The sequence below is a fragment of the Dasypus novemcinctus genome, chromosome 5 (genome assembly GCF_030445035.2).
Source record: "Dasypus novemcinctus isolate mDasNov1 chromosome 5, mDasNov1.1.hap2, whole genome shotgun sequence".
In the NCBI taxonomy this organism is placed as follows: domain Eukaryota; kingdom Metazoa; phylum Chordata; class Mammalia; order Cingulata; family Dasypodidae; genus Dasypus; species Dasypus novemcinctus.
The window spans coordinates 82,620,741-82,639,685 of NC_080677.1; the positions used below are offsets into that span (position 1 = coordinate 82,620,741).

Below are 18,945 nucleotides of genomic sequence, written 5' to 3' on the forward strand. Positions count from 1 at the left end.
TAAATTTCGTGGTTCGTCATAATTATGCTCTTACAAACTACTTATTCCTTACAACTCTCTCTCATTTTTGCTTTCCTTCTGGAAGTTCCCCTGGCAAAGACCCAGACCTGGTCATAGTCTTAATTCCATCCACTTAGTACCTGGCACTCAAATATCTGAGCATTGCTGGAGGAAAAACACAATATGACTGATTTCTCTCTTTAAATAAATAACCACTAAATTCAAATGGACCCTTAACACTACATAGTAATCCTGTTTGCACTTCTCTGAAATGTTCACTTTTGTACTATCGAAACGATGTTAAATCTTCTCATATCACTTTAAAATTCTAAATCTAAAATTCTAAATCCAGCCCAATTAATCAGACAAAAACTTCATCTTACCTCCACTAAAACTTACCAACCACCTTGCATCTGGGCTCAAACTTTCTGCCTGTCCTTAGGTTACAACAGATTGTTTCAAACCCTCTTCTGCTCTGTATCCCAACTCCACTCTCCTTAAGGAAGGATACCCCCTCACTTCTGTCAAACATCTTCTGGTATCTTCTGTTCAAAAAAGTAAAACAAAACCTTCCCCTCACTTACTGCTCTGTATCTCAGTAATTTTTTTCTCCTTTTAACATTTTATTGTGACAATTTTAGATGGAAGATTAATGCCGAAAATTCCCCTAGACCCTTCACTCAGTTCCCCAAATGTTAACATTTTACATTTGCCCTCTTCTTTTCTCACTCTCTTATATATACATATATATGACATATAGATGTACACATATATTTATATAGTCACATATATGTACATTTTAAACTGACAGTAAGTTGCAGGCATAATTTCCCTTTACTCTTAATACTTAAGTGAATATTGCAGAAAAACAAGGATGTCCTCTTAATTAACCACACAATAGTGTTATCAAAATCAGGAAATTAATATTGATACACCAATGTTACAAATCTTATTGATATTTCATTTAAAAATGTCCTTTAGCAAAAGAAAATCCCAGGTTATGCATTGCTATAGTTGTCATGTCACTTTTGTCTCCTTTAAACCAGGTTTTCTTTCTATATCATGATATTGACATATTCGAAGAGTACAGGCCAATTATTTTGCAAAAGGTCATTAATTAAGTTTGACTCGTATTTCCTCAGGATTAGATCCAGGTGAGGTACTTTTGGCAAGAATACCAGATATGATCCTGTGCTTTTCCCAGTGCATTATAACATGAGGCAGGTGCTGTTGATTTCTTTTATTACGGGAGATGTTAACTGTGATCACCTGGTTAAGGTGCTATCTGTCACGTGTCCCCCATTATAGTTACTATTTTCCCCTTTTGTAATTGAGTCCTGTATTAGTCATCCAAAGAGGTGCTGAAGCAAAGTACCAGAAATCTGTTGTCTTTTATAAAGGGTATTTATTTGAGGTAAAAGCTTACAGTTACAAGGCCCTAAAGAGACCAACTCAAAGCTGCTTTCTCACCAAAGTCTGTTGCCACGTGTTGAAGCAAGATTGTGGGCATCTCTGCCTGGTCTCTCAGGCCTGCTCAGCTGCTCTCTTCTCTCCCACTGCAAACTATCAGGCAAATGGTTCACCTCTCTTCCTGGGGCTTTAGCTTTTTTTTAAAAAAAAAAAAGGATTTATTTTATTTATTTATCACCCCCTCCCCCCACCTCATTGTTTGCATTTGCTGTCTGCTTGTCTTCTCTTTGGGAGGTACCAACAACCTAACCTGGGACTTCCCATGTGGAAGAGAGGCACTCAATCACCTGCACCACCTCAGCTCCCTGCTTTGTTGGGTCTCTCATTGTGTTTCCTCTTTGTGTCTCCTTGTTGCATCATCTTGCTGTGTCAGCTCACTGTGCCTACCCCACCACACCAGCTCGCCTTCTCCAGGAGGCACCAGGAACCAAACCCAGAACCTCCCATGTGGTGTGGTAGGCAGAAACCCAATCCCTTGAGCCACATCCGCTTCCCTGGCTTTAGCTTTTTGAGCCTTCTTCTTTCTGTCACATAACAAAGTTCTCTCCTCTGGCATATATGGAGTTCTCTCTTTCTGTGTGTCTTCTTGAGTGAATGTTTATATCAGCCCACCAAGGGGGTGGGGACTCAAGCCTGAGTCAGCCCTTACTGAAGTGGTTGAATCCAAGCCCCAGCCCTAACAAGTAATTTAATCCAGACATGTCAGCTGAATCTAATGCATTCAAAGGGTATCACACCCAGAGGAATATTAGTTTACAAACATAATCTCTCCTTTTGGGATTCCTAAATAATCTCAAATTATCACAAATCTCTTGTGAGGAAAGATTTTGAGGATATGTAAATATCCTGATACTCTTCAAGCCCTTATCCCCTAGTTTTGGCATACATCAATAATTCTTGCCTGATGCAGTTATTATTTTGGTGTTTTCCATATTGTAATTTTCTAACTCAATCTTTCTATATTAATAAGAGGTCATTCTATTTTAAGGAGGAACTTTCCCTTTTCCTTCAGTTTGTTTGCTTAATGTGTTCAGTGGGTTATATATGATCCATTATGAACATTATATATTTTATTGCTCAAATAGCTTCATATTTGACCAGTGAGAATCTCTTCAAACTGGGTCCCTTGCTCTTTTGACATACCCCCATCATTCTGTAAGCACTTCCCTACTTTCTGCTAAAACAGGATATTCCTTGACTCAGCCATTTCTCCAAGGATACTTGGTTTCTTTAAGTGGAAAATGGTTATTTAGAAAATAAGAGCTGGATAGTAGGTGTGCTCATTGCTGCTGGAGTACCATTATTTCCAGGTCCTCTCAGCAGACAAAGCTGATAGAAGCTTAAATTTCACTTCTTTAGAGAGGCTTTTCCTGGCCACCCAATCTAAGTAGCTGCACAATCATTCTCTATCCCATCACATTATTTTAACTTGCCACATGGCACTTACCACTATCAACAATAGTTGATTGGTCTCTTTATTATGTATCTTCTTTTCTCCACTAGAAGATGTGTTGTGAGATTAAAGCTCCTACCTATCTCTTCATGTATTCTCAGTACTTAGAACAATGGCTGTTGTATAGTAGACATTCCATAAATAATATTGGAATGTATAGACAGATAGCTTCCTTGTCTTAAGAATAGTTTCATCTGTGCAAAAACTTCATCTTTTATGCTCAACAACAATAGGAATCTTTAAGAATAGTAGTTAAGAGATCAGAGGAAAAATGTCTTCCTCATATTTTTTTTATTTATTATAGTAACATATATACAATGTAAAATTTCCCAGGTATACAATTTTACTTTCAGGTATACAATTTTAGTAGTATTAATTACATTCACAATGTTGTCAGTATCACCATCCATTATCACCTCAAAAAACTGTACTCACAAAACCTTAACTCCCCATTCTCCCTACCCTGCCCTGGTAACCTACAATCTGCTTTCTGTCTCTATGAATTTGTATATTCTAGGTGCTTCATATAAGTGAAATCATACAATATCTGTCCTTTTGTGTCTGGCTTAGTTCACTCAACATCAACACAACAATATCTTGTGACACATATCAGAACCTCATTCATTTTATGGCTGAATAATATTCTATTTTATGTATTTACCACCCTTTGTTTATCCATTCATCTCTTGATAGACACTGGGTTGCTAGAAACAATAACCTTTTGACAATTATAAATAATGCTGCTATGAACTTTGGTGTACGATTATCAGTTTTTGAGTTCCTGCTTTCAATTCCTTTGAGTGTATTCCTAGAACTGGAATTGCCAGGTCATGTGGTAATTCTATACTTAACTTGCTGAGGAACCACCAAGTCGGTTTTCACAGTGGCTGCCCCATTTAACAATACCACCCACAATGTACTAGAGTTCCAATTTCTCTACTTCATCCCCAACACTTGTTATTTCTATTTTTTAAATAAGAGCCATTCTAGTGGATGTGAAGTGGTACTTCATTGTGGTTTTGATTTGCTTTTCCCCGTGACTAATGGTATTAAGCATCCTTTCATGTGCTTACTGGCTATTTTTACCTCTTTGGAGAAATGTCTATTCAAGTCCTTTACTCATTATTTATTAGTCAGGGTTCTCTAGGGAATCAGAACCAACAGGAGATATCTATAAATATTATCAGATTTTATAAAAATTGTCTCGTGGCTGTGGGTATACACAAGTCCAAATTCCATGTTAGGCTGCAAGCTGGGAACTCCAATGAAGTTTTGAATGAGTTCCCCAGGAGAAGCTGGCTTGCTGAGGTAGAGATGGTAATTCTCTCTTCCAACTGTTGAAATTATCACTTCTCCTTTTAAAGCCTTCAAATGATTGGATGAGACATCTCTCATTGTTGAAGGCAGTCTCTTCAGTTGATTGTAAATATAATCAGCCATAGATGTAATCAACTTGCAGATAATTTAAGTCCAAAAAATGTCCTCATAGTAACAATGAGGCCAGTGCTTGCTTGAACAAACAACTGGGCTCCATTACCTGGCTAAGTTGACCCGTGAACCTAATCACCACACCCATCTTTTAGTTTGGATTCTTTATCTTTTTTTGTTGAATTATAGGAATTCTTTATATACTCTGGCTATTAAATTCTATCCAATATATGGTCTCCAAATATTTTCTCATTCTGTAGGTTGACTTTTCATTTACTTGATAATGGTCTTTGGTGCACAAACATTTTTAATTTTGAGAAAGTTAAATTTATCTAATTTTTTTCCTTTCGTTTCTCATGCTTTTGGTGTAAAGTCTTAAAGAATCCATTGCCTAATACAAGATCCTGAAGATACATTCCTCGTATTCTTGACAAAAATGGCAGTAAAATTTGCCATTGCTGTTGCTAGGGATCTTAATTTTCATAGCCCTTCTTATTTATTATACATTTTGATTCAGATGTATAATTTTATTAAAACTTTTTATGAATCCTAATTTTAATTATTTTAAGATATTTATAACTATATTGACACTGAGCTCTCATTAAATAATGAATCTTTTTTGCATAAAATATATACTTAGACGTTTCATATCCTATATTTTGATGTTCTTAGAATGTAGTAAGTCTATCATTCTTCCCATATCTACGTTCTCATTACCCACTCACTGGCTTTGTTTTATATTATCACTTTGGTTATCATTTTTTATAAAACATACTGTAATGCATCTTGTAAACATTAGAAAATATTTCACAAAAATTTTCATCAAATTTTTGTTTAATAAAAAAAGGAATGTTGAGGATCAGAATTGATAAGTTCTTATTATTAAGATAGGACTTTTAACCTAGTGAATTTTATTAAATCTTAGTATTTTGTTTTATGTTTCCCATTGTACTTTTTCATAATAAAAAATTATTGTGATGATTTACATATAACATAAAATTTGCCATTTTAACTATTTTTAAGTATACAACTCAGTGGCATTGATTACATTCCCAATGTTATGCAACCATCACCACTGTTTGCAAAACTTTTTCATCACCCCAAACAGAAACTCTATACCTGTAAAGCAATAGCCCCTATTGACTGCTCCTCTACCATCACCACCTAATCCCTGGTAACCTCTAACCTCCTTTCTGTCTTTATGAATTTTCCTGTTCTAGATATTTCACATAACTGAAATCATATAATATTTGTCCTTTAGTATCCATTGTACTTTTTAAAATAAAATTTTATGTTGAAACAATTCTAGATTTACAGAAAAATTGTGAGGATGGTACAGAGGACTTCCATATATACCAAAAGCAATTTCCCCTGGTATTAACATCTTATGTTGTATGGTAAATTTGTTAAAATTAATAAACCAATATTGATAAATTGGTATTAACTAATGTCCATAGTTTATTCAGATTTCCTTAGCTTTTACCTAATATGGTGTCTTTTCCAGGAGACCACATTACATTTAGTCATCATGTCTCCTAAAGCTCTTTTTAGCTCTGACAGTTTCTCTGATTTTCCTTAGTTTTAATGACCTTGACAGTTTTGAGGAGTACTGATGAGGTATTTCATAGAATTTTCCTTGACTGGATTTGTCTGATGTTTTTCTGATGATTAGACTAGGGTTATAGGGGTTTTTTTTGTTTGTTTATTCATTAATTAAAAAACATTTTTTTATCCAACCCCCCCCCCCCCACAGCTTTTTGCTTGCTGTCTGCTTTCTGTGTCCATTCACTGTGCATTCTTATGTGTCTGTATTTATTTTTTTTATTTATTCCCGCCCCCTTGCTGCTTGCTTGCTGTCTGTTCTGTGCCTATTCACTGCTCATTCTTCTGCATTTTTGCTTGTCTCCCTTTTTGTTCCTTCACCTTGCTGACTCAGCTCTCTCTGTGGTGCTGGCAGGCCGGGCGGCACTCTGCAGTGCTGGTGGGTAAGCCTGCCTTCACAAGGAGGCCCCAAGGCACGAACCCAGGGCTTCCCATATGGTAGATGAGAGCGCAACTAATTGAGCCACAGCCACTTCCAATGATTATTTAATTTTTTGGTTGAGGTTATAGTTGTTTTTAGTTACAACAAAGACTGTCATCAGCTGACAACCACATGATATTATGTTCACTTGACATTTATCATTTTGTCAGAAAATGGACTGGTTCCACACAAGTGAGTTTTTCAAATACACTTAGAGCTCACACTTTTCATTTATCCATTCTTTCCTTCTTTCAAGGAACATCTTTTAAGTACCCGCCATGTTACTGGATTCTTGGGACTCATAGATAAGATACAAATCTGTTTCCTGAGTAGTCCACAGTCAAGTGGGGACCTAGTTGCCCTTGAACATAAGTGCTGTGATGAAGGTGAATTCAAGATGTACTAAAACTGTATTTTATGCATGACTTTCTGTAAACCTACAACTTCTCTAATGAAAATAAATCTTTTAAAAAGATGTAGCAAGAGCCAACAGTGGAGATCACAGAAGACTTCGTAAAATTTTGAAAGATGTGTATCAACCAGATGAAATAGGAGAAAATGAGTGAAGCAGGGAGATTAAGGGAGATGGACAAGGATATTTTATACAAAATGAGCAGCATGTACTTGAAAGAGTATGGCAATTTTGAAGTACTACAAGGAGTTCAATGTGACTGAAGCATAAAATAAGATGGAAACAGTGGTGAGAGTTTAGCAGTAGGCCTAGAACATATCATGAAGGGCTACATATGCCATGTTTACATGTTAACACCTTGGGGGCACTCTTGGAGCAATCACTTTCGCAGCACTGTGCAGAATGAATTACAATGTAAACTAAGTGAGGAATCCACTTCAGTCATCTTAGCTAGAGATGAGGACAGTGCTAATAGAGAGTTGTTGTTGTTTTTTTCATTTGTTTTGTTTTTGGGAGGTACCAGGGGTCGAACCTGGGACCTCAAACATGGGAAGCAGACGCTCAACCACCTGAGCTACATCTGCTCCCCAGAATAGAAGCTTTTAAGAGTCACTTATGTTGCTGTTCTTTAGAGTTCCTCCTAAAAATGAGAAAGTCTGATTTTTCTTTGGTTTACCCATTTAATAGCAAGTAAACACTAATGTTTACCCATTGTATAGCAAGTAGTTTAAGATATTCAAGCTACTTAGTAAAACTGTGTACATGATACTGTGCTAAATTCTAGAGAATGGGTGATTATCGAAGTAATGAATAAAACACAGACCATATCTATACTTCACAATATAGGTATGAATAAAAATAACTAATTTAATTGAAACCACAGTTTCTGTTCTTTACAGAACAGAAGTTTATATGTCCACTTTCTAAGTATTTTGGAATCATTACTGTAGATTAACAGTTACTGGATTACTGGATTAACAGTAGTTGATCAGTGGCAAAGGAATAGGAAGATTAAATAGCTCAAGTGTATCACACTCTTGAATTATCAAAAACATAAATAAATAAACTGAAAAGTAGCCAAAACTAGATGGATAGAAATTTTTCAAATAAAAAACGTTTTCCTCTGGCTCAATCCTTATAGACATTGTGCAACAGCCCAACTTTAGTTGGCATGCCAGTACTTCTAAAAACTTTCTTCTTCCATTTCCTGGCAGAGTTTAGCTGGTGGTTTCTGCTATCTCTGGTAGAAATCACAGTGATAGAATATGTTTACACTGAACAATTATCTCACCAGCTCCTCCCACTGTGCAAATAGTTTCATAAATATAAGTTGGGCACTCAGAAATACCACAGATACTTTTCCCCTGTTTACGTGTCATTTTAAACAAACATTTTGGCTTACTTTCATGTGAATGTAACCTTAATTGGAGTTATTTTCTGTATTAATGAATGGTTTATGTTCTAATTTGATTTGGTTCATATATTCATGAAATATCTCAGCATTTCCACAAAGTCACTGGCAAATGATATCAACTCATTTTTGCGATGAAAAAATGGAAATAGTGACTTAAATGTATCACCTCAGGCCTCTTTGTCCAGTAATGTTTTCCCTATATATGCTGTTTCCAAAATAATATTGTTCAAAATAAAACAAGCAAATTTAACTGTCACATAACAAGTTTATATAATCCCTTAGTGACAGAAACAGTTCCAGGAAGTAGAAGACATCCAAGCACTATTGTAATTTTTACAAAATGAAAGATGGAGAAAGAACTGGGAAAGGGTCCAGGCATCTCCTAGACAATAACAGCCTCCCCTAATAGGAGTGAATTCAATAAGATAGTAGTAATTAGGATTATTAATATCCACTGAAATACAAAACAAAATACAAAGCACAGTTCATACTTTAGCTTTAGGAGTATCAGAAAAACAGGATTTTTTGTTATAGCTGCATACCAGTGGTAATGAGAAAAAACACTTCTGGGAAAGTAGATGTGGCGAAATTGATAGTCCGGGGTTCTATACCCAGGGCCTGCTGACCCGTGTGGTGAGCTGGTCCACACTCAGTGCTGCCGCACACAAGGAGTGTTGTGCCATGCTGGGGCGCCCCACGTAGGGGTGCCCCACACACAGGGAGTACACCCTGCAAGGAGAGCTGCCCCACGTGAAAAAAGCGTAGCCTGCCCAGGAGGCACTCCACACAAATGGAGAGCTGATGCAGCAAGATGACACACAAAAAAGGAGATGCAGTTTCCCAGTGCTGCCAGATAATACAAGCAGATACAGAAGAACACACAGTGAATGGACACAGCAGACAACGGGGAAAAAGGGAGAGAAAGAAAAAGGAAAAGAAAGAAAAAATCTTCTGGATAGGCTGCACAAGTGGTTTTCTAGCTTCTTATTTAGATGCATAGGACAGGGAGTTCATTGACTACCTGGACACACTCATTCTAATAATAATTCATGAGAAAAAAATGTTATCTTTTAATAAGGAACTAATGAGTTGATGTCAAAGATTTATTAAATTTTCTAAGTAATTTATTCATGTCAGAAATTTAAGTATAAATTACTTGTAACATTAAGACTAACCCATTGTTCGATACAGGTCTTCACCAACATGCTTTAAAACCACCACTTTGGACTAGTCAAACATTAGGTTATAGAACCTTTGCTTTTTATATACCAGAAATCCAGGGTATTAAACATTTCTAGTAAGGTCTAGTAAGACACCAGCCATGCATCCCATTTTCAAGTAACCATTAATAAATGCCTGTAGAACACAAATTGTGCCCCAAAAGTGACTTTTAAATTTAGAATTCCCACTTTCTTCCCTGAAACTCAGTTTTAATATCATTGACAGCTCAAACAAATACCAAGAAAAGGGCCAAGTTAAACAGTGAGAATTTATTAACTCTATTTTTTAGTCCAGGGAAATGTTCAAATCAAGTTGTCATCAAGGTGATGCTTTTTCCCCCAAAACTGTGGCATTCTGGGTCTAGTTGCTGGCAGTCCTTAGCTTCTCTGTAATGTGGCAATGTACACGGTGGCCTCTCCATTCTCTTCTGGGTTCTGTTGACTTTTTAGCTTCTGAGTGCTCCCTATGGCCTATTCTCTCTATCCGAATTTCATTCTGCTTTTAAAGGACTCGGTTTTGTGTGATCTATGTATCTTTAAAAAAAAAAAAAGATAATAAAAATAAAAATGAAAAAGGACTCCAGTAATAGGATTAAGACCCATCCTGACTGGGCTGGGCCACACCTTAACTGAAGTAACCTCACATTCACAGGAATGGATTAGATTTAGGAACATGTTTTTCTGAAGTACATACAGCTTTTCAAACTACCACACACTCCTATCCTGAAAGATTTAAAATGCAGAACTTTTCTTCTACATTTGCAGAATTGTATATAGAGCAATTTTGGAAAGATGATTTATAAAAGCACCATAAAAGGGAAATTGTTCAGATAGACTTCTTTAATTTCTCCACTCCCATCTTATATCACATTTCTCTTCTACATATTTAGTTTATTAGCTACTGACTTAAATGTTCAGTTTTTTTTTTTCTTTTCTTTTCACTACCTCTTTCTTTAGACATGAATCTTCTGACTTATGACTGTAGCTTCTTGGTAGATGTTTTAGTTTCCTTGGCTGCTCAAGCAAACACTATTCAATGTTTCAGCTTTTAAATAATGGGAATTTATTGGTCCACAGTGTTGAGACTAAAAGAAAAACCAAATCAAGACATCATCAAGGGTAGCTTTTGTGGCTCAAGCAATTGGGCTCCTGTCTACCATATAGGAGGTCCAGAGTTCAATACCCAGTGAAGGCATGCTGGCCCATGTGGCAAGCTGGCTCACATGGAGTGCTAACCTGCATGGAGTGCTGCCCTGCATGGGAATGCTGCTCCACACGGGAGTGCCGGCCAACGCAGAGATCTGACACAGCAAGATGACGCAACAAAAAGAGACACAGGAGAGACAGTAAGAGATGCAGCAGACCAGGGAGCTGAGGTGGCACAAGAGAATGATCGCCTCTCTCCCACTCCGGAAGGTCCCAGGATCAGTGGCCAGAGCCACCTAATGAGAATACAAGCAAACACAGAAGAACACACAGCAAATGGATACAGAGAGCTGACAATAGAGGGAGGGAGGAGAAATAAATAAGTCCTTTAAAAAAAAAGTTATTATCAAGGCATTGCTTTCTCCCCAAAGACCTACCTTCTGAGGCTTGCTGCTGGAGATTCTGTCCGTAATTTGTCACATGGCAAGGCACATGGTGGTGTCTCCTCATCTCCTTCTTCTCTTCCAGGTTCCATTGATGTTGAGCTGACTGTTCCCTCTGGCTTTCTCTCTCTGTCTCAATTTCATTCTGCTTATAGGGATTCCAGTAATAGGATTCAGATTCATTCAGATTGAGGTGGACCACACTTTAACTGAACTACCCTCATCAGAAGTCCTGCTTAAAATGGGTTCATGCCTACAGGAATAGATTAAATTTAAGAACATGTTTTTCTGGGGTACATACAGTGCCAAACCACCACAGTAGACAAAGGCTAATGTATAGCCATAATTATGTATCATTACCTTGAGATAAAGCCTTTAAGTGTCATTTACATACTCCCATATTCAACTTTTTATAAGAAAATGATCTTTGTCCTTTTTTTTCCTTTCCTTTTTTTTTTAAATGTTACATTAGGAAAATATAAGAGGTCCCCATATACCCCCCACCCTCTTTGTTCTTAAGGAAATATAGTCACCCATTCCTTAGTAAGAATTTTTAAATATTTTTTTCCTTATCAGTTTTCACAGAAGGAAATCCTTCTGTTAAATTCTGTTTTGTTATACCAGAGTCCAGGATTGAGCCAGAGAAAGTTTAAAATGAGCCTGGAATATCTTGTACCAGAAAATAAGAAGTACTCGAAAAATGATGGGAGCATACTGAAAAGGACACAGGAGGGGAGTCAGTGTAGCTCAGTGGTTGAGTACCTATTTCCCATGTACAAGGTCCCAGGTTCAATCCCAGGTACCTACTAAAAAAAAAAAAAAGGAATAGGAGCCAACCTCAAGGGGTATCTGCTGGCCTTATCTGCAGCAATTTGAGCATAAAAATAATTAAATACAGTAATGAATTGAAAAACTCATTGGAAAAACAGGAAACCAATGAGTCAATATTGATGATGGGTTAATGGGTGGATCGTGGATGGGTAGAAGAAAGGAAGGCCCTTCCTTAGCATAGAATGCTGACCAATAAATATGGAGGGAATGATGATGTTGGAAAATCACCATTTTGGATCCATCATGATAGAGATTGGGCAAGAATTACCAAGAATTGCTAAATATGGGAGGTGGGGTGGGAATTCTGATTAAGAACAGGACAATTGTATAATCATAAATGTCTTCCCATATATTGTTCTTAGTTACAAGGGGGCAAATAGTAACTATAAAATGAAAGAGCCAATGAGGGCAGAGTGGCCTCTGGATATGATACTCTGAGAGGGAATAACATCACTTATGCTGTATTCATATGTAAGTTGAATGCATAAACTGAAGTTAGTCATGAGGAAAGTCAAAACCAAAATGAAAAAAAAAATGTTTTTAAGTTGACTATTATTGAAAAATATCAGTCACAAAAGACTGCGCACAGTGTGCTATGGTGGTGATAGAGTGGCAGGGGGATGAAGAACTATTCCAGATTTTAAAAAATTAAAGGAACATGACAGCTAAATGAAGTATGTGATCTGGGGTTGGATCCTGGACTACAAGGAAAAAAATGATAAAAAGGAAAGTTGCCAAAATTGAAATATAGATAGAAGATTAAACAAAATGTATTGATTTTAAATTTCCTAAATTTATTTTTTCTTAGGAAATACACAATCAAGTATTAAGGAGTAAAGAGGCATGATGTTTGCTACTGATTCTCAAATGATTCTAAAAGTATAAGTGTGTATATGTGTGGGTGTGTTTGTGTATATGTGTGTGTGGAGAGAGAATATGATAGCACAAGTAATAGCACAATGTTAAAAGTTGATGAATTTGAGTAAAGGTTACACAGGAATTCTCTAATTTTTGCAACTTTCCTGTAAATTTGAAATTATTTCAAAATAAAAAAATTTTATTTGATGTTTTCTAGCCCTTTTTAAGGCTCAAAATGACTTGATGACAATGAAAATGCAATCGGAGAGACTTTCAAAAGAATACGACCGACTCCTGAAAGAACACTCAGAACTTCAGGTGGGTGACAGGCCTTCACTTTGTGGGCCAAATCTTGAAATAATAATTACCTAAGTCAAATATTTGGGTTACTTTGCCTTCCCAAATCAAGATGAGATACCTAATCCTGGCTTTGTTAAATGACTAAAGAAGCCAGATATATATATATTAAAGAGTTATGGTTGAAGTTTATATGTAAATACAGGATAATCATAACATAAAGAATTGCTGACATGCTAATTTGTAGCATTCCAGTTTTGGTGAAATTTTAAAACAAAATGATTGAACCACAAAATGGCAGGATTGAAAAAGGGACTGGTTCTGGAAAAACTGAGTTTGCTGTTTGGAATGTGTACCATATTCATGAAGTTCACACTACACTTTATGATGGAGTGTTTTAGAAATCTTAGGACAAAACCTGTGGCATTCAAATATATGATATCTCCAAAAATAGTTTGAAATATGGAAATGGAAAAAGGCAATTGTTTTAAAGTGTCAGCTCCACCGGCTACAAAGGCAGTTTCTTCTCTTTCCCTCCAATCCAAGAGTCAAATTCCTAATCATCCACATTAGGCCTGTTTTTCCCTCCCCTCTTCAAATGCCATCCCCTAACCTCTGAACTGATTTCCCAGCCACACTTTGACTTGGGGAAGAAGTGGGAGGATGCAGAGCATCCCTCATTACAGAGTAGGGAAGAAACCATTCGAGAATCAACCCTGATCCATTCTCCCTAGGACTGAGGGAGAGCTCTTCTGCTCTTTTATTTATTTATTTATTTAATACATTTCTTTATTTTTTTAAAGATTTATTTTATTTATTTCTCTCCCCCTCCCCCCCCACCCCCATTGTCTGCTCTGTGTGTCCACTTGCTGTGTGTTCTTCTGTGTCCACTTGCACCATAGGTGGCACCGGGAAAGTGCGTCTCTTTTTTTTGTTGCGGTATCTTGCTGCGTCAGCTCTCTCTGTGTGCAGCGCCACTCCTGGGCAGACTGCGCTTTTTTCACGCAGGGCAGCTCTCCTTGCAGGGTGCACTCCTTGCATGTGGGGCATCTCTACTCTGGGACACCCCTGCTCAGCAGCTCTGCATGTGGGCCAGCTCACTGCACAGGCCAGGAGGTCCTGGGTATTGAACCCTGGACCTCCCATATGGTTGGCAGGCGCTCTGTCTGTTGAGCCACGTCCACTTCCCTCTTGTGCTCTTAAGTTAGGCTGGTCTTCAGAATTTGGTGGCCCTTGTGACTTTCAATCAGGGCTTTTTTGCCATTAGAACTCTAAAGTCATTTTACTATATGGGCAGCCCTGGTCTCAATACTTATCTCCCTATGTCTTAGTGATACTGGTATCTCCAGGGTTTAGCATTTTGCCTAGCATGAGGCAAGCAGGCACTATACACACAGGCTTTGGAGTCTGCCAGACCTGGAATAACTATACCTGTGCTCTTATTAGATTTGTGATCCCAAGCAGGTTACATCAGGCCCTCTGGGCCTGACTTTCTTCATCAGTAAAATGGGAACATCTATCTCACTGAGTTGTTGGGAAAATTAAATAAAATGTGTATGGATTGAACCAGAGGAAAACATTTTTTATTTGAAAATTTCCTTCCATCTAGTTTTGATTTCTTTTCAGTTTATTTGGTTCTGTTCTTGATAAATTAATCCTTATAGCACCAGTACCTGTCTGATAGTAAACACTCAAAAAATGATGGCTATTATCATTATCATCATCAATATTACTTCCTCTGTAGAAGTTTTGCTGTCCTAATCCCAGGACACTGAGGGCTCAGTCACATGTACTGGAGTAAGTAGTTAGGTTTTCATAAATACCACAGTTCCCCCATATTGAAAATAGAGATTCTAAATCTGCTGACCTCATCAGAGTATGATGAGAATTATTTATTCCATGGCCTCCCCATGGATCCACCACAAGAAGTTAAATATAGGCCTCTCACCTAGAAATGTAACACTTTTTTTCTCCCATTCATGAGGTCAGGGTGTACTTAATCAGGATGGGTATCTACACAAATAGACTTGCCAAGGTGTCAGAAATATTTAGATCCCTGTATGGGGAAAGGAAAGCAGGAATATATACTCAGTTTCCAATTGTCAGTGGCCATTGCTGAATATCACCACTGTGTTAACAACTAATAGTTCTCCTGATCCCTGAAGAGTGTATGTGACGATGAGAGTCCCTCAACCCAATTCCTTCCCCCTAAAAGCCACCTTCAGCTTGGAACTTAGGCATTTTTGGCAAAGGATGTGGTAAGCTTTTATGAGTAATTTCTTCCCCAGAAAGTAGTTGTTATGCCTAACTCTTTAAAGAAAGGTCTTATTCTAAAATGTCAAGTGCTGTGCCAAGAGCTGGGCCTTGTTCATTAGTACATTTAAGCCTTGATCTAATTTCTACTTGTGTTCAGGTTTTTAGAAAATTTAATGCTTGACATTTATTCAAGATGTGCTGTGGACCAACCAGTTAGCTAATGGCTTCATATATATTATCATGTTTACTCTCCATAACAATCCAATAAGTTAAAATATTAATACCCCTATTTTTTTAGTAAGAAAACTGAAGCCCATAGAATTTATATAATTCACCCAAGGTCACTCAGCTAGAAAGTACTAGAATTAAAAACTAGAACTCAAAGTCAGGAAGTCCTTCTCCAGAGCTTCATCATTAATCCCTATGCTCTTCAGCCTATGCTAGTCATTGGACAATGTGCTCTTGGATCCATTCTCCTCCCACCTCTGTTCTTTTTATCACAGGGAGCTATACTCCCCAAGCGTTCTTATTCTCTGACTTCTGGGCAGGTTCAGTAATGTGAGGCACTAGTAGGAGACTGTGGAAAGCCAGGGTATTTCTCCTACTCTCTGCTTTGGGTGGCATCTTCAGCACCAGCTAAATCTCATTCATGGTTCACTTCCTAGCCTCTATGGTCCCAAATTTCACTGGACAGAACCACCAAGATGCCAGTTTTTGCCTGGTCATCCTGGCTCCTGGATCCATAGTACTGTCTCCCTCTTAATCCTTCCAGCCCAAGGAATGATGGTAGCTCTTTGCTGTTGCTAATCCCTTACGTCTTAGGTGCTTCACTGTCACATTCCATGTGTCTACTCCCTTATGACCTATAAAACCAATTTCCTGTAAGAGTTTTTCTTGCTTGAAGGGAAAAAATACAAAAACTGAGCTCAATAGTTTACCAGTTTTGTAACCCTTGGGCAAATTATTTAGCATATGTATTAGTCAGCCAAAGGGGTGCTGAGGTGAAATACCAGAAATTGGTTGGTTTATATAAAAGATATTTATTTGGGGTAGGCACTTATAGATACCAGGTCATAAAGCATAGGGTTACTTCCCTCACCAAAGTTTATTTCCATGTGTTGGAGCAAGATGGCTGCCAGTATCTGCGAGGGTTCAGGCTTCCTGGGTTCCTCTGGACTCAGCTCCTCTCCACAAGGTCAGCTGTAGACTATGAGGCTCTCTAGACTTTGCTTCTCTCCACATGATCAGTTGTAGACTGTCAGGTGAATGGCTCTGTCTCTCTTTTCGGGGTTTATGCTATGTCTAAGGAACCATCTCTATTCCTGTGTTCTTCTTTTGGCTCAGGTCCTCTCTTCCTGGGGCTTCTCTTTCCTCTATGTGCTGACTTCCTGGGGCTCCAGCTTAAGACTTCAGCATCAAACTCCAACATCAAAACTCCAACATTAAGAACCCCTCTACTCTGTCCTTTGCCATGCCTTTTATCTGTGAGTTCCCACCCACCAAGGAGCGGGCTCAATGCCCTAATGACATGGCCTAATCAAAGCCCCAATCATAACTCAATCATACCCAAGTACAGACCAGATCACAAATATAATCCAATATCTATTTTTGGAATCCATGACCATATCAAATTGCTACAGCATCGTGTACTTTGGCTTCTTCATTAGTTTAATGATGATTATAATACCTTCCTTTGCAGTTCCTGTGAGCATTAAACAAGATCCTGTGCCAGAAAGCACTTAAAAATTTTTAAACAGGAAAATTTCTATACAGTCATAAAATGTTATTAGTTATATCTTGATGGTTCACATTTATTTCCCATCCATCTACCCATTCCCTTTGTCCACTTTGAGAAGCCATATAAAGTTCTGCAATTCTCAGATTCAATTATGAGTTTTAGGTGGTATTAAATGAGAACCATTTTCTTAAAAAGTAACTCAACACTTTGATGTTCACCTTCTGAACCCTACTGTAGATCATCTACCATGATACAGCCTTTTAAGGCTGTATCAAATTGTCATTCATGATTTTTACTTCTATTGTCAATCCTAATATAGTAATTGAATTATTTCCTAAGATTCTTTGGGAAATTAATTACTTTATATAGAGTATTCATGAAATAAAGGATTATAAAAATATGGAGAAAACAGAGGAAGAAACTGTTTTCTTTACTATGAACAAATCCTACTTTACATCTTTAAACCCATTTGGATTTCCCCATTTGGTTGCCTCTCTGTTATAAGCACTAAATAAATATTAGAAACAGTTCCTTCAAAATATGTAGTGTTTGCCTTTCCTTGTTTGCCCTGGCTCTCTTCTAAAAAAGAAAAAGTAAAACTAGCTAGGGTTATTGGCAGTACAAAAACCCATCAGCACCTGCCAGTTTTAAATTTCATTTTGGAGATCACCCCTCACTTGAGGGATTTGCCTATAATAACAGGTTTGACTTATATCTAAAGTGGTAAGGTAATATATAAATATGTAAAAGCGATACTTTATCACTCAAAATACCTCCTCCAATTCCATCTTCTTATTTGGTTAAAGTTATTATTAAAGTTGCTCTGAAAGCATTATTTGCCATTCTGACAAAAGGTTGATGAACTTCCTGTGTACAAGCAATAACATTCTGCAACTCCATTTTAGAAGATTTTTTTCTTGCTGTAGACATTTGCCTTCTTAATTCAAATGATCTCTTAAGGTTACTTTTTATTCCGTTTTTCTATATACTCAGATTATATATTTTAGTTATCATTATAATATGATTAGCAAAGAGTATAATTTAAGAAGCCAGTTCTATTGGTAAATATCTGAAGGGGGAAAAAGCCAACTCATCTGTGTTTTTTGCTTCTCTTCTTTTTTTTTTTTTTTTACTTTTTATGTTGAAATAATTTCTAACTTACAGAACAGTTACAAAATAATACAAACTCCATACAGAGAACTCCAACATATACCCCTACCCCTAGTTACCCAGATGCACAGATTTTAACAAGCATAACTTCCCATTTCAACCACTTTCATGCATACCATCAGTGGGATTAATCATAATCACCATATTGTTGTACCCTTACCACCTTCCATTACTACAACTTACCATCTCCCCAAACCATAACCATATACCTATTATGTATTAACCCCCCATTTCCCCTGCCCCTGGCAACCTGTGCCCCTGGCAACCTGCACTCCAATTTCTATCTTTATGAGCTTGCATACTTTCTGATATTTTCTTTATATGTACTATGAGGCTAAATTTTAACATCCTTAATCTATATGGATTTTGTTTGCTCTGCTATCAACTTACCTTCAATAATAATACACAAACTTTGTTCCTATACCTCTTCATCCCCCTACCTTTATATATATATATAGAGTTCTTGTCACCAGTTACATATTTATACATTATGAGTCCAAAACACTGATTTCTCATTACATTTTATAATTTGCCTTTTAGATCCTGTAGGAAGTAAAAAGTGGAGTTTCAAACGAAAAATTCAGTGGTACTTGCATTTATACTTAACCTTGTCATTACACTCACCTGAATTCTTTCTTTCTTTTATGGCTTCAACCTATTGCCTATATTCCTTTCTTTTCAACCTGCAAAACTCTCTTTAGCATCTTTTTTAGGACCAGTTTAGTGGTGACAGACTCCCTCAACTTTTGTTTTTCTGGGAATGTCTTAACCTCTCCCTTATTTTTG

General features: G+C 37.2%; 1 protein-coding gene across 1 annotated transcript in view; it reads left to right on the forward strand.

Moving 5' to 3' along the window:
* Positions 1–18,945, forward strand: part of LOC101437845 (tRNA-dihydrouridine(20a/20b) synthase [NAD(P)+]-like) — a 137,803-nt gene that overhangs the window by 115,742 nt on the left and 3,116 nt on the right. The window contains exon 15 of the mRNA XM_071215517.1: positions 12,916–13,016. Coding sequence (XP_071071618.1) covers positions 12,916–13,016 — 101 coding nt within the window. The remainder of the gene's footprint in view (positions 1–12,915; positions 13,017–18,945) is intronic.